This window comes from Cebus imitator, unplaced genomic scaffold (assembly GCF_001604975.1).
Source record: "Cebus imitator isolate Cc_AM_T3 unplaced genomic scaffold, Cebus_imitator-1.0 Scaffold258, whole genome shotgun sequence".
In the NCBI taxonomy this organism is placed as follows: domain Eukaryota; kingdom Metazoa; phylum Chordata; class Mammalia; order Primates; family Cebidae; genus Cebus; species Cebus imitator.
Window position 1 is genome coordinate 3,141,450 of NW_016107573.1, and position 11,112 is coordinate 3,152,561.

At 54.4% G+C, this 11,112-nt stretch overlaps 1 protein-coding gene across 4 annotated transcripts in view; it reads right to left on the minus strand.

Moving 5' to 3' along the window:
• The window catches only part of NEFH (neurofilament heavy), an 11,354-nt gene extending 4,021 nt beyond the window's left edge, over positions 1–7,333 (minus strand). For all 4 annotated transcript variants that reach the window (XM_017499672.2, XM_017499671.2, XM_017499670.2 and 1 more), the window contains exons 1-3: positions 6,383–7,333; positions 4,072–4,271; positions 1,495–1,619 (exon numbers count right to left, since the gene is read on the minus strand). In XM_017499672.2, the coding sequence (XP_017355161.1) occupies positions 1,495–1,619; positions 4,072–4,271; positions 6,383–7,265 (1,208 nt within the window). In that variant the 5' untranslated portion in view covers positions 7,266–7,333. The remainder of the gene's footprint in view (positions 1–1,494; positions 1,620–4,071; positions 4,272–6,382) is intronic.
• Positions 7,334–11,112: the final 3,779 nt, after the last annotated feature.

An 11,112-nucleotide genomic window follows, 5' to 3' on the forward strand; every position in this document is an offset into this window, starting at 1 on the left:
TAATCCCAGCTACTTGGGAGGCTGAGGCAGGAGAATCACTTGAACTCAGGAGGCAGAAGTTACAGGGAGCAGAGCAAACAAACTCTAAAGGATAGAGTTTTAAAGGCCCCTAACAACTCAAGCACCTCTTTTGCCTCCAAAGCAGGCCTCTGACTGGCTGGATTTGGAGAGGGGATGAGGAACTTCCACCCTTCTAAATCATTCAGAATGAAAGTCACTCTCAAGACTCATTGGCTGGGCTCAGTGGTTCACACCTGTAATCCCAGCACTTTGGGAGGCCGCAGTGGGTAGACCACCCAAGGTTAGGAGCTGAAGACCAGCTTGGCTAACATGGTGAAACCTGGTCTTTACAAAGAATACAAAAATTAGCCGAGTGTGGTGGCGTGCGTCTGTAATCCCAGCTACTCGGGAGGCTCAGGCAGGAGAATCACTTGAACCCAGGAGAGAGAGTTTGCAGTGAGCCGAGATTGTGCTGCTGCACTCCAGCCTGGGCGACAGTGAGACTCCATCTCAAAAAAAAAAAAAGACTCATGTTTCTCACAAAGTAAAACAGTGGCTGCCAGGGGCTGAGGGAAGGAGAGAATGATAATGACGGTTTCACGGGTATGGAGTTTCAGTTTGGGATGATGAAAACAGTTCCGGAGACAGACGATGGTGATGGCTGCACAGTAACATCGATGTACTTAATATCGCGGAACCATCTACTCAAAATGGTTAAATGGGGCTGGGCGTGGTGGCTCACGCCTGCAATCCCAACATTTTGGGAGGCTGAGGTGGGCAGATGGCTTGAGACCATGAGTTCGAGACCAGCCTGGCCAACATGGTGAAACCCCGTTTCCACTAAAAGAATATATAAAAATAAGTCAGGTGTGATGGCAGGCACCTGTAATCCTAACTTCTCAGGAGACTGAGGCACAGGAATCACTTGAACCTGGGAAGGAGAGGTTGCAATGAGCAGAGATCATACCACTGCACTCCAGCCTGGGCAACACAGTAAGACTCTGTCTCAAAAAAATAAATAGGCCAGGCATGGTGGCTAACTCCAGTTATCCCAGCACTTTGGGAGACCGAGGCAGGCAGATCACAAGGTCAAAAGTTTGAGACCAGTCTGGCTGACATGGTGAAACCCTGTAGCTACTAAAATATAAAAATTAGCCAGGTGTGGTGGCACGCGCCTGTAATCCCAGCTACTCAGGAGGCTGAGGCAGGAGAATCACTTGAACCTGGGAGGCGGAGGTTGCAGTGAGCTGAGATTACGCCACTGCACTCCAGCCTGGCAACAGAGCAAGACTGCATCTTAAAAATAAATAAATAAATAAATAAAATAAATTGGTTCAATTGCAAATTTTATATTATGTCTATTTTGCCGCAATTTTAAAAGACTTTTGTCCCTAAGACGGGTAGGCTGCCTAAACAGGGGTTTGAAACCCAAGGCTTAGCATCTGGTAGGAACACAAGGTTTCTCCACCATGTGACGGCCCCTGTGCACCTCACCTGTAAGCGGCTATCTCTATATCCAGAGCCATCTTGACATTGAGCAGGTCCTGGTATTCTCGCAGCTGGGCTGCCATCTCCCACTTGGTGTTCCTCAGCTCAGCGTCCAGCTGCTGAATGGCTTCCTGGGGAGGAGAAGTGCTACATGTCACATGCCAGCCAGAGCCTGACCCTCAGTACCAGGAAAGCTGCGGTGGGCTGTGCAACCCCAGAGCAGGCCCATCCAGCCAGGCTCGCTGGGGCCAACCCCTACTGTGTCAGAGCTGTAAGGTCCTCAGTAGTTGACATGAAACAATCTGGAGCAAAAATCCTGCTGAATAATGACCTTGGCCTGGGAAAGGTCTGGAATGAAATTCATCAGACGTCAACAGTGGTTATTGCTGGTTTGGTTGGCAGGATAATGGGAGAACTTTTGGAGATCTTGAACTTAGAAAATGCTCAGTGAGGATGGGAGTGGTGGCTCATGCCTGTATTCCCAACACTTTGGGAAGGTGAGGCGGGCGGATCACTTGAGTTCAAGAGTTCGAGACTAGCCTGGCCAACATGGTGAAGCCCTGTCTTTACTAAAAATACAAAAATGTGCTGAGTGTGGTGGCGCATGCCTGTAATCCCAGCTACTTGAGAGGCTGAGGGCAGAATTGCTTGAACTCAGGAGGTGGAGGTTACAGTGAGCTGAGATCGCACCACTGTACTCCAGCCTGGGCAACATGGCAAGACTCTGGTGGTTCACACCTGTAATTTCAGCATTTTGGGAGGCCAAGGCAGGAGGATGGCTTCAGCCCAGGAGTTTGAGACCAGCCTGGGGAACACAGTGAGACTTCATCTCTAGAAAAAAATTAAATAATTAGCTGGGCATGGTAATGTACACCTGTAGTCCCAGCTGCTCAGGAGGCTGAGGCAGGAGGATCACTTGAGCCCAGGAGTTCAAGGCTGCAGTGAGCTATGATCTCGCCGCTGCACTCTGGCCTGGGCTACAGAGCAAGACTGTGTCTCAAAAAAGAAGAAAAAAAAAAAAGCAGCACAGTGGGAGCAGGGCCTTGTCTGCTTTTGCTCCTGCCTTTCCTCAGTGAGCCGCAGTGTCCGCCACATTGTCAGGGTCTGGTAAGTACTGATGACTGAGACGACACTCAGAAGCACATTCAAACTTGAAACTTGGTCCTGGGATTTGGGGAGACTTGAAATTTCTCGCCCAACCCCAGGCCCACTGTAGCCACTGTTTAATGTGAGTTATTATGGCTAATTTTATCGTCTCCTCTTTTTTCTCGATTTTCTAATTATTCTATAATCACTATATATTATATATTACTTGCATGCTAAGTTCTTAGAAAGTGGTACTTTCTCTCACCAGTTGTCTTTATTTTTATTTTCTACTTTTTGAGACAGACTGTTACTCTGTTGCCCAGGATGGAGTGCAGTGGCACCATCTAGGCTCACTGAAACCCCTGACTCCTGGGCACGAGAGATTATCATGCCTCAGCCTCCTGAGTAGCTGGGACTACAGGCACATGCTACCACACTCAACTAATTTTTTTTGTATTTTTGTATTTTTTATTTATTTATTTTTGTCACCCAGCCTGGAGTGCAGTGGCATGATCTCGGCTCATTGCAACCTCTGCCACTGGGTTCAAGTGATTCTCCTTTCTCAGCCTCCCTAGTAGCTGGGATTACAGGTGTGAGCCATCACGCTTGGCTGATTTTTATATTTTTAGTAAACATAGGGTTTCACCGTATTGGCCAGCCTGTTCTCAAACTCCCAACCTGAAGTGATCTGCCTGCCTTGGCCTCTCAAAGTGCTGGGATTACAGGCATGAGCCACCATGCCTGGCCACCAGTTATCTTTAAAAGGAGGAATCTGCCAAGGCCTTCCCCTGGCCACCCAAAGACACTGGTTGCTGTTTACGAAATGTCCATTGTGACCAAGACCGAGCTAGTGAGTGGCAGAGCTGGGATTAAAATCTAGAAAGAATCGAATGTCGAACACCATGCCAAGCTCATTTACAAGTACACTAATCTCATTTAAAGTCTATCTCTTGAGGCCAGGTGTAGTGGCTCACCAGTAATCCCAGCACTTTGGGAGGCCAAGGCAGGAGGACTGCCTGCGCTCAGGAGTTTCTAGCCAACGTGGTGAAACGCCATCTGTACTAAAAATACAAAAATCAGCCATGTGTGGTGGCACACGCCTGTAGTCCCAGCTACTTGGGAAGCTGAGGCACAAGAATCTCTTAAGCCCAGGAGGTAGAGGTTGCAGTGAGCTGAGATCATGCCACTGCACTCCAGACTGGGCAACAGAGTGAGACTCCATCTCAAAATAAATATATAAATAAATAAAAGTCTATCTCTTTAATCTTTCCAGCTCTGCAAGGCAGGCTTATTATTATTTTTTCATTGCTGGAAAGGAATTTGGATTCAGAGAATTAGATAACTTTCCTAGGCTCACGCAGCTGGAAAGTGCTGATATGTCTGACTCCAAGGGCTACAGTCTTAACCACTACAACCCTACTTGGTGAGGGGCAGTCACTTGTCCAGGGTTACCCAATCAGGTAAGGCAGTGTGACCATCTGCCTTGCCCCTGCCCACCTGGTAGGAGGCAATGTCGGCCTGATGACGGTCCTCCAGCTCAGAGCGCTGCCTCTCCAGGGAGTCCTTGGTGCTCTTCAGTGCCTCCAGCTCTGTAGTCCTGGCCTGCAGCTGACGCCGGTACTCAGTTATCTCCTCCTGCGCTGAGCGCATGGCGTCTGTATTTACCTTGGCTGCCTCTGACAGTCGGTCCAGCCTCACTGGGGGAGAAGAGAGTAGGGCACAGGGTTAGACACACCTGGATTTGGGTTCTAACGTCCGGACTTTGAAGGTGACACACATGGATTGGCCTGCTGGGTACCAGGTACCATCCTGGATGCTTGACTCGCTCTGTCCTGTGAGATAAAGGCAAATGACTACTCCCCAAGGCCACCCAGCCAGTGAGTGGCAGAGCTGGGACTCAAATCCCCAAGATCAGGCTCTGTCTCCCCCAGTGTGGGATCCAAAAACTGGGCAGGGCAGAGGAAACCCAGGTCCTAATGCCTGGTCCAGCTTCCTAGCAAGGGCCTGGCAGTGTTGGGGGTTCCAGCTTCCTAGCAAGGGCCTGGCAGTGTTGGGGGTTCAGATGTGATACCTGGCCCATGGGGCTTAACACTGAGTTGGAGGCTGGAGGCTTGTGGCTGAACATGTTAATGAGCTTGTAACCTTTAGGAGGCAGGAGGGTACCACGAGCAATCAGGTCACCTCTAGCCATGGTCCCTTCCTTACAAGTTTACGTGAAGAGTCCAAGGTCACTGCAGAGCCTGAGGCCTGGGTGATAACCTTTCTGTCCCTTTCTCCACCTAGCTGCGAATCACCCTTAAGCAATGGCAGCCACACCCTGGTCCCTGCCAACAACCAGCTCCTGGTTCCCAGGAAACCTTCCAGGGGCAGTGGAGGTCTGGAGACTGGCCTCTAGCTCCTGAAAGTGAACATCCTAAATCCCCAGATAAGTGGCACCCAGGCCATAAGTCTTGGTGGGGAGGGAGGAAGAAGGAAGCCAGCTGAGTAGGCCAGTAAAATCCTGGGATTAGGCCAGGTGCCGTGGCTCACGTCGGTAATTCCAGCACTTTGGGAGGCTGAGGCAGACAGATCACCTGAGGTAGGGAGTTCGAGACCAGCCTGACTAACATGGAGAAACCCTGTCTGTACTAAAATTACGAAAAAAAAAAAAAATATCCTGGGACGCCTGCCCCTATGACTGGCAAACCCAAAAGAGGTTTGCGCAGGGCGGAGCCTTGCTGCGGGGATGGAGGAGGGGATGGTAAGGTTCTGCTCTGCAGAGGAGTGGAAAATGAACAGAAAAAGCTAAGCATCCAAACCCCAGCTTGCCTGGCTTTCCCTGCTAGTGCTGGCAAAGACTTAGAAACCATCAAGGTGGTTAGGGATTCTCAACTATTGTAGATCACAGACCTATTTGAAAATCATTGAAGTCTCTGCCCTGTCTCCCAAAAACAATGCAAAGTTTTATAAACAGTTTCGTGAGAGATCAAGGAACTCCCCGGATTAAGCAGCCCAGTTGGTATACCCTACTCTTTCAACTCAACAAGAAATGAGAATCAGAGAGGGCAAGTGTTGATCAAGGTCACCCAGCAGCCGCCGGGCACAGCCTCAGGCAGTGCAATCTAGCTGACTCAGGGCTGCAAGGAGTTGGGGGAGGGGCAGACTTGGGAGGCTCCCAGCTTTCCTAAAGGAGAAAGGGGACATTAAAACATGAAAGGGCCCACCTGCCACTTCGGCCACAGGCAATTGATTGTGGTAATGGTTCCCCCTAGGAAAAAAGGATGCGAAAAGGCCCTGCTCCACCCCACGTGGAAGATGAAAGTAAGGAGGTTAAGCACTGAGCAGGTAGAAGGGAGGAGCCTGGTAGGGGTGAGAGGAATAGGGTTCCCTGCAGGGTGCAGGAGAGGGGACCGCAGCGTTGCGGGGAAGGCTTCTTACTTATAAGGGCTAAGAGTCTCTGGCGCTTGCAGAACGGAATCCTGCACCACTTTGGAGCGATAGAGGAAACTTGCTTTGTTCTTGACAGGGGAGGGACCTCAGCGTGGGGTCGCCCAAGCTTGGGGTAGAGAGCAGTGGGGGGCCCAAAGTTAAAGTACAGCCATAAAGAACCTGGAAACCGGCAACCGAAGGACAACCCAGAGTTGGGGCATCCCACAAGAGACCCAGAGTAAAACCGCGATTTAACTAGGGGTAAGGACTTCGCAGAGAGAAGTTGAGCAGTGCACGACTCTATACGCAATCCTGCAGCCGCCCCTCGGGTCACACCGCCCCGACGCTCGCTGCGGGGTCAGCGGGGGTGCCCCTTCCCACCCCCCGAGCGCCTGCGCACCTCGGAACCACTCCTCGGACTGCAGCGTGCTTTGCACCGCGTGGCCTTCAAGCTGCGCGCGGATCTCGCGCAGCGCCGACGTCACGTCGCACTTGAGGGCGTCGCGCGCCTCGGCCTGTACCTGCGCCTGCGCGGCGCCGCAGCCCTGGATCTGGCCGAGCAGCTCGCCCACCTCCTCCTGGTGGTGGCGCCGCAGGTAGCCACACTCCTCTTGCAGCGCCTGCGCCTTCTTCTGCAGTTCCACGCGCGCCGCATCTGCCTCCTGCGCGAAGCGCGCGAGCGCGCGGGCCGCCGCTTCGGCCTCCTCGCGCTGCCTGGCCTCGTCGTCTAGGCGCTGGCGCACGTGCGCGATGTCCTCAAGCAGGTGCTCCTGCTCCAGGCGCAGCTGACCGCGCGCCGCGCCCAGGCGCAGCACCGCGCCGCGCATTTCGCGGACCTCGCGCTCGTACAGCTCGCCCATTGCGGCGCGGCCTGCCTGCTGCTGCCGCAGCGCCGCGGCCTCGCCCTCCAGGCTGCGGTTGTGTGCCTCCAGCTGCCGCACCTTGTCGATGTAGCCCGCGAAGCGGTCGTTCAGCGCCTGCAGCTGCTCCTTCTCACTGCGCGCCGCGGCCGCCGCCACCACGCAGCCCTCCGGCCCGTTGCTCAGCGTGTCCAGCGAGTCGGTGCTCGAGGCGGCGCCTGCGCCGCGGAAGCGGCTGGGCGAGGCGGACACGGAGCTCACAGACGTCCGCGTCCACGAGTGGAAGCCGCTGGAGGAGCCGGCGGCTGAACGCGTCCCGCCGGCGCCGCCCTTTCGGGCCAGCGCGTAGTGGAGGCTGCCGCCGCCGTGCAGCGGCGCGAACGGGGCGCCCAGCAGCGCGTCCGCGCCGCCGAAGCTCATCATGGCCAGAGCAGGTGCGCGGGGCCGGGGCGGGACGGGAGGCACTGCGGCAGCACCGGGGCGCCGGCCCTTTTATAGCCACCGCGGCCGGGTCCAACCCCTTGGCAGTGAGGGGGTGGGGAGGAGGGCCCCGCCTTCTCCGCCTCCTCCCCTGCGGGCCCCCGGCCGACCCGCTCCGCCGCAGTGAGAGGGGCGGGGCAGGGGACTGAGGAGGAAAAGGGAATCGACTCTGCGTCAGAGGAGACCCCCGAGGTCGGGGCAGCGGGCAGAGGACTCCCGGAGTGGGCCTGTGAGGACCCCCGGGTGCGCGTCCGAAGATCCTGAGAGTGTGTTCGGAATAAGAAAGGGGACCTGGAACAGTGAGAGGACAAGGAGACCTGATGGGAATAGGGGCAGAGTGCCCTCGGAATGGGGCAATGGAAGATTGCAGTCATTAGGATGAGGGGATCCCTGTGTAAGAGAAGACACAAGGCTTTCCGAATAGTTAGAGAGGCCTTCAGGGAAGGGGGTGCAGCCAGACGCGGAATAGAAGAGGGAGCAAAGCAGTCCTGAATGGGGGCGTGGACGGTCCATAGAACGGAGACAGGAGACCCCTGACTGGGGGAGGTACAATGTTCTCCTAATGGAGAGGAGCCACTTGGAGAGCGCTCAGGAAGCTCCACGGCCAACTCCGGAATAGAGGAAGGGAGGCCTGGAGTTAGGGAGAATAGCAAGGCTACCCTGAATTGGGGTATGGGAGACACTGCAGAGGATGGCGAGAGGGAACGCCCGGATGGGTGGGTTGGGTAGGGCAAAGCCTTCTTTAAAAAGTCTACAGTGGCTCTCAAGAGAGGAGACGGGAGACTCTGCTGCCAGCCCCAGTAAAGGGGACGGACCCTCAGCAAAGCGGACAGAGGGTCCCCTGAATAGGCAGGCAGAAGGAACCTGGGCTGAGTTTGAAGGGCAGAGAACCTGGAGTGGGGATACTGTAGGGGGGCTTGGGCATGAAGCTGAGAGAGCCCCTGTGTGGGGTGGGGGGGAATGATGGGTGTGCTGGAAGTCAGCTGAGCCAGGTTCTGCACACTGGGGTCAGCTAGGCAGTTTGCTGGCTGAATGACCTTGGCAAGCTGTGTCCTTCCACCCTTGCTTTTCCATCTGTGAAACGAAGGGGTCTTGCCCCAGAGACAAGCTACAACTCCTGACCCCCGACTGCCCCAGGAAGTTCCACTTTGAGGGGTCTCTGGGGGAATTGGGGACGGGGACCCACATCTTGCCGTTCTCCCACCACTAGGAAGTCCTCCTTCCTCCTTCCCCCTCCGCATCTTCTCAGCCTCAACTTGTCCTCTCTTCCCCCACCCCCATGGCAGACAAGCAAGCAGCTGAGTCGGCATCCCTTCTCACTTCCAGAAAAGTGGTGGGATGCTTTCTGGGTACCCAAGTCCCTCATCCCAATAGGATGTTAGGTAGGAAAAGGGGTCCCCGGGATTAAGGGGGACCTGCAACGGCCGTGACATTTGGCTCTTTATTGGTTTTGGCTCTTGTTTTATGCCTTGAGAGTGGGGGTGGCTGCTGCGGCTGGCGCTTCAGCACCGGGGACAGGGGCTGTTCTCTGGTGCGGGGAGTTTAACCTCCGCTTTTACCTTTACGGGAGTGGAGGGAGGCACACTGTGCTTTGGGGACCTGAGAGGGGAAGTGAGTGATTCAGCAGGGTCACACAGTGAGCTAGGGACCTCTCCCTTGAGTTCCCGTAGGGGTCCGGTTCCCTGTTTTCTGTGATGTTCTCCCACGCACATTTGGGCTCTCCTCCTTCTGCATAGGTACCCCTGCAGAAGGACCCCTGGGGATGTCAGGAGCCTTGAGACCCCCTTGAGAGTTTGTAGACTGCTGCTCCCACTCCAAACCTCCCGCAGGCAGTATCTCAATCCCCACTACACCCCTACTTTACCCGGCTTTCCTGCTCCAGGATCCCCAGGACAGAACAGACAGATCCCCCAGGAAAGAGCTCTACCAGTTCCTTTCTCTTTACTATCTGTCTCCTTCCCAGCCCCCTGGTTCTAAGCATACCCTCAGAGCTGAGAAAGTGATGGCGCTGTCCCTTTAACCACGTTGTACTGGAAGGAGAGTGCGCTGGGGAGGAGGGAAGAGGGGGAGGGAGTTTCTGGTTTTGCATGAAGAAGCAGAACATGATGAAGCATTTTCCCCCATCTCAAGATCCAGTCATGCTCCAGTTTGCAGGGGGCAAGGGGCTGGTCGCAGGTGGTGCTGGGAGGATGGAGGTGAGTGGCTGGTCTGAGGTGCCTGAGGAAGGCTTGGGAGGTGGGGGGTGTTGGGCAAAACTCCCTTGCTTTCACACAGCTCCCCATTTATTTGTCATTCTAGTTGGAATTTTGCCATTGGAGCCTTGTTCCTTTGGGTCTTTTCGGTCTGCAGAATGCTGATACATTCTCTGGATGTGAGAAGGCTCACAAGCAGCTGACAGCAAGGAGGAATGGGGGTTTGGGGTTAAAAGGGGGCTCCAAGATGGATTCTGTTGAGGCCAGGGGACCACAATCATCAGATTGAAGCTGCCTATGCAGTCCAAGAAGCCCTAAGCATGACTCTTGTGGCTGGAAAAAAATTGCATGAGGGCTGGAGCCCTTGAGCTGGGTTCCCCCAAAGGGCCCTTCAGGCTCACCTCCAGGAAGCCATCCCTGGCCGCCGGCACCCCCACATTTAGTTAATTGTCCCCTCATGGTTGTTCCTGTGGTTTCCCGTGCTAATCTCTAATGCTGCTCTTACCACTGTGTGCTGTGTGAATGAATCAGCGAATGAATAAGTTCCATCTGTTCTCCAGCCAAACTGATGGTCTAGAGGGGCTCTGAATGATTCTGCCCTGAGTCCTTGGGGCTTGAATCACTTTCACCTTCCTCCCTGTGATTCTTACCATTTGAAGTGAGTAGAACAAGATATTCATCTGTCTATCCATCCATGCGTTCATCCACCCACTCACCCATCAAATGCTTATTAAGCACTTGTTACGCAATAGCACACACTAAAAGCTGAAGGTACAGAGCCCCATAAACCTTCACCATTGTCTCTTTGGGACAGGGATTCTCAAGTTCCTCACAAATCGCAGCCCAGCACTTCCCAGGGTGCCTTCCGGATGATGATAGGTGTTTCTCCAAAAAGGAGAGGAAGAGAGTGAGTTTCATGGCCAAAGGATTGAAACACAGTTCTTGGAGTATATGTTCCCAGAGCCTGGGCTGGGCAGTGAGCATTGTGAATCCCCCAGAGGCAAGTAGAGTGTAGTTTCCCAGGCTTTCTGCCCTTGGGCCTTTCTTGTCCCCAGTGTCTCCAGGACAAGGGTCCAGTGACTGACACTGAGGGACCCACTGAGATTTGGATCTCAGCCCCTGCTGTCTCTGGGCTTTTGTGGACCCCAAGGCTGGTGCTCTTCAGGAACATACTTGCAGGGAGAAGGATAAAGCAGTAAGCACTTATACAGCCACCAGCCTCTCCGGTACTCACTGTTTGCTAGGCAGGGATCATTGGCCCTGTTTTATAGGCAAGAAGACTGAAGCCTGAATGAGGAAGTGGGTTGCCTGAGTTGACTCAGTGACACAGCAGAGCGCCGTGTCTCAACTCATCCAGACCTGAGCTGGCACAGGACACACAGGGTGGAAACGTGTTTCTCTTGCACAGCAGAGGCCCAGATGGTCTGAGGGCAGAGGACTGAGAGGCCATCAGAGAGAGGATGGGCACCTTCCTGGGGCTGGGGCTGGGGTCTGGCCTCTGACAGGTCACCCAGCTGCGAGTGTCTGTGGCCGTGAGCCAGAGTCAGCATAGCCTGTGTGTGGGGGTCATTTCCCCGTCCGGGTGCCCTCTGACACTG